The sequence below is a fragment of the Wolffia australiana genome, chromosome 18 (genome assembly GCF_029677425.1).
Source record: "Wolffia australiana isolate 7733 chromosome 18, ASM2967742v1".
In the NCBI taxonomy this organism is placed as follows: domain Eukaryota; kingdom Viridiplantae; phylum Streptophyta; class Magnoliopsida; order Alismatales; family Araceae; genus Wolffia; species Wolffia australiana.
In genome coordinates, this window is record NC_135852.1 from 3,094,663 (window position 1) to 3,098,848 (window position 4,186).

Consider the following 4,186-nt stretch of genomic DNA (forward strand, 5'->3'; position numbering starts at 1 on the left):
CAAAGATATTGTGGTGATCTAAGAGTCGATCGTTGCCAAAGTTTTTGGGGTCGTCATGAATATGCATATGATCAATGACCATATAAAACATGTCTAGTGTACATTACCTACAAGTAGAGCTATTTTTCCAAGTTCGAATACCCCTCTAAATTATGTAACATCTTTACAGTTCAATTTCATAGTAAAAAACAAATTTCTGAACCGTCAAAAGCCATACGGCGAAAGAGACCTCCACCGTGAGGAGTATCCAATCATCCATTGGAACGTGGTACGTGAAATTTTTAAGGGAACATGGGGTATTTTTTTATGGCTTAAAGGTCCGGAAACGTCCAAGAACACATATTATAATAATATTCGAAGTAAGGATTAATTTATGAAGTCAAATTGCTGTTAGAATAATATTCTAACAACCCTGATCTTTCGCATAATTATGTGACCAGCAAACTCCGTTCAAGCGAACACCCTCGAGCGTTAATATTCCGTCCATATTCATGTCCGACAAGCCAACTTCCGTTTACGTAAAGAACCCTTTCAATGAAAGCAAATTCAAGTCGAATTTAAATTTATTATAATTTAGCGGTGGTCCAAAATGAGAAGAATTATCTATAAGATCTTGCCCTGGTCCCTCTCTCTCTCTCTCTTCTTTGTCTTCTCGATTCTTCTCTCAAAGGACCCTTCAACATGGAGGATTAAATTTCAGTAAAACCCCTTCTTCTTCTCCTATTCATCTCCCGCTCTCTCTCTCTCTCTCTCTCCCTGTCCCCCTCTCTCCCTCTTTTTCTCTCCTATTCTTCTCAAAAAGGACCGAAGAAAGCATTTTCACTAAAAACTATTTCAGATATCTTCCTCTCTTATTTATCTCCCGATCTCTCTCTCCCTCACACACTTTCTCTCCCTCGTCATCCGTGTTCTTGATTCTTCTTACGAATGACCCTACGAAGACGAAGATGGAATTTTCTCTAGAAACACCTTCTTTGGCTTCATCTTCCTCTCCTATTCATTTCCTGGTCTCTCTCTCTCTCTCTCTCTCTCTCTCTCTCTCTCTCTCTCTCTACCTCCTGTCATCTTTACTCTTCCTCTCCTATTCTTCTCACAAAGGACCCTACGACGGAGAAGTCATTTTCATTTAAAACCCCTTCTGATTCATCTTCCTCTCCTATTCATCTCCCCGACTCTCTCTATCTCTCCTCAGTCTTCTTGATTCTTCTGACAAAGGACCCTACGATGAAGAAGTCATTTTCATTTTAAACCCATTCTTTTGATTCATCTTCCTCCCCTATCCATGCCTGATTTTCGCATATAAAGCTCAAGGGAAAAGGATCCTTCTCGCTAAGCAAGTCCAAGGCGATGTCTTCTCCCAGAGGGGGAACGAAGAAAAAGACCAGAAAGAGCTCCCTCTTCTCTCTCACCTGCGGTTGCCGTAGCGAGCGTGCCGTCTCCGTCGCAACAAATCCTGGCCGTCGGCTCTACCCATCCCGCCCGGAAACGTCGTCGGATGATGCCACGACCCCCACAACGACCACCTCCCACGGCGCCGGCGACGAAGACGATGACGTTACACTCCCTACGCCGAGCTACTCCGGGCTGCTCCGTCAGCTCGACGAGCTGGAGAGGAGCGTGGCTTCCTGGGTTCCTTCCTCTGCCAAACCGAAGATAAAAGAAGACGATGAGATGAAGCCCAAACCCGCCATGGCCACGCCCCCCAGCAGGCACCGGCGGTGCTTCAGTGAGGGGGGGAGGTAAGCCCTTGAATCTTAATATGGTATCAAAGCAAGGTTCAAATCATATAAACAACTTAGTCTAGAGACACTTGTTGCTGGGGATAGACGTCCTATCTAAATGTTAAGAAGAGAAGTAGAGCCATTGCTATCAGCTACAGTTCTTGGCGCAGTTTTAGGTGCTTAAAGTTAAGCTCCTGTCATCATCTGTAGCTTTTAGCGCAATGGCAGGGTGTTAAAGTCATATCTGTGCTATCACCTATAGCTTATAAGGCAAAGATAAGCAATTAAAATTCTAGCATGGCTTCTGAAAGCAGTTGTTTTGTGGGAAGTATTAAAGATCAACATCCTACCCATATTTGAAGAAGAGTAAAAGCGCCCTTGCTATCAGATGTAGCACTTAACATAGTGAAAAACCATCAATTTCTAACATGGTATGGGGACTGTTGGATCTCAAGATCAAGCTTAAATGTAAAGAAGAGACGTAGCATCATTCCCATTAGCTATAGCTCTTAGCAAAGCGGTAATATGGTGTTGGAGTCATCTCTGGTATTAAGTGGGAACGTTGGAGATCAACATGCTGGTTAAATGTTAGGAAGAGAAATAGCACCCTTGCTATCAGCTATGCCCACTTGCATACTATAATTCTTATACATGTTAATAAGAAGAGCGCACTTGCTATTAGCTATAGCTTTTAACACAGTGGTATGCCTTTGAATCCTAACAGGGTCGAGGGGTTCGTTGCGGTGGTGAAGCAGACGGAGGATCCATTGGGGGATTTTCGCCGCTCCATGTTACAGATGATTGTGGAGAAGGAGATTCTGGGTGGCGAGGAGCTGAGAGATCTTCTCCTCCGTTTTCTCTCTCTAAACTCACCGGCTCATCACAAGCTTATTGTCCAGGCTTTCTCAGACATCTGGGGCGAAGTGTTCTCTGGAGATGGGGATGAGGATCTCGGCCAAAGACAAGGCAAATGGCGCGGCCAGACTGGCCGTGATTTGCAGCGTCCACTGTAGGGGCTTCGTTGGCTGTGGCCGCTATCCGTGGCCGTTGCTTTCGGACAACTGTAATGTCCCTCCCTCCATTATTGCCCTGTGTTTTACTGGTTATCTCCGAGTGCTTCTGTCCCCAAGTCCCTATGCTTGGTCGGTGACAGCCTGACAACTGCTCTCTCTCTCTCCCTCTCTCTCTCTCTCTCTCCTTCTAACTCTTCATCTCTCGCTTTCTCTCTTTTTCTGGTTCCATCTGTCTCTTCTTCTGGCTTTCTCTCTTCATCTCTATCTCTCTCCTTCCCTGGCTCTCTCTCGCTCTCTTCCAAATTCACTCCCTTTCCCTTTATCTGCCTCTCTCTCTCTAACTCTTCATCTCTCGCTTTCTCTCCTTTTCTGGTTCCATCTGTCTCTTCTTCTGGCTTTCTCTCTTCATCTCTATCTCTCTCCTTCTCTGGCTCTCTCTCGCTCTCTTCCAAATTCACTCCCATTCCCTTTATCTGCCTCTCTATCTCTCTCTTCTCTCTGTCTCTCTTTCTCGCTCACTCTCTCTCTCTCTGTCGCTTTCTTCCTCTCGCTCTCCATCTCTCTCTCTATAAATTTGACGGTACATTCAATTTTAATATTCAGCAAAAGTCGACACGGGTCCCGTTTCTCATCTCTTTCACTGACCTATCTCCAGTCTACAGATCTACAAAATCTATCTCTTCATATTTCTTCCTTTTCTATACTTCTCTTTCACCCATCAATCTATCCGGAGAAAATGGCTCTGACTATTGACGGTTCAAAACAATAATTTCATTTGTTAATCATAATGGCCGTGGCATCTCTCTCTGCCTTTCTATCTTTCTCACTTATGCATAGCGATGTACCTCTTCTTCATATGTTTCTCGTTATGAATTTATCTTTCTATTTTCTATTATAGTGTCCGACATTCTTGCTCTTTAACTACCAATCGATATATCCAACTAGCTATATAACTTGCTATCCTTCCTGGTACCTTGTTTCATTTTATACCATTTTTGCGTCTATCCCTGTATAAATTGACGGTAAAAGGTTGATACAATCGCGTTCACCGTACTTTATGTGCAACTGCTGCTACCCTCTCTCTCTCTCTCTCTCTCTCTCTCTCTGTCTCCAAGGTTCAATGTCTTCATCTTCATAAATAGAGATAAAGGTTGGCCCATCTTTTTAGCGGTGGATGACAAGTCCGTTTTGATTTGGCTGTATCCGTAACTCTTACTCCCTATCTGTCTATTGGTACATGACAACCAAATCAATGAAATGACTCCTCACATGCAACTCTACAAGAGACCCTTTGAATCTCGTGAGAGACTGAGCAAGAAAGAGAAAAATATATATAAAAAAAGAAGTAGAAAGATTCTTTTAATCCTCTAGTAAGTAGGTTTCTCTCTTCCACCTTCTTTATCTATCTTTATATAAACATGGGGTCGAAGGGTCCCCGTCTGCACCCTATTT

The 4,186-nt window shown here is 43.6% G+C and overlaps 1 protein-coding gene across 1 annotated transcript; it reads left to right on the forward strand.

Annotated features, from left to right (window-relative positions):
- Positions 1 to 1,347: 1,347 nt before the first annotated feature.
- On the forward strand, positions 1,348 to 2,855 carry LOC144715156 (uncharacterized). The gene is made up of 2 exons (XM_078590053.1): positions 1,348 to 1,739; positions 2,446 to 2,855. Exons 1-2 carry the CDS (start codon positions 1,348 to 1,350, stop codon positions 2,732 to 2,734), a joined length of 681 nt encoding a protein of 226 aa, XP_078446179.1. The 3' UTR covers positions 2,735 to 2,855.
- Positions 2,856 to 4,186: the final 1,331 nt, after the last annotated feature.

Bases quoted from the DNA above. Each gene is read 5' to 3' on its own strand.
- LOC144715156 (XM_078590053.1), top strand. From the start codon at position 1,348: ATGTCTTCTCCCAGAGGGGGAACGAAGAAAAAGACCAGAAAGAGCTCC. The intron at 1,740-2,445 runs GTAAGCCCTTGA...GAATCCTAACAG, and splicing joins TGCTTCAGTGAGGGGGGGAG to GGTCGAGGGGTTCGTTGCGG.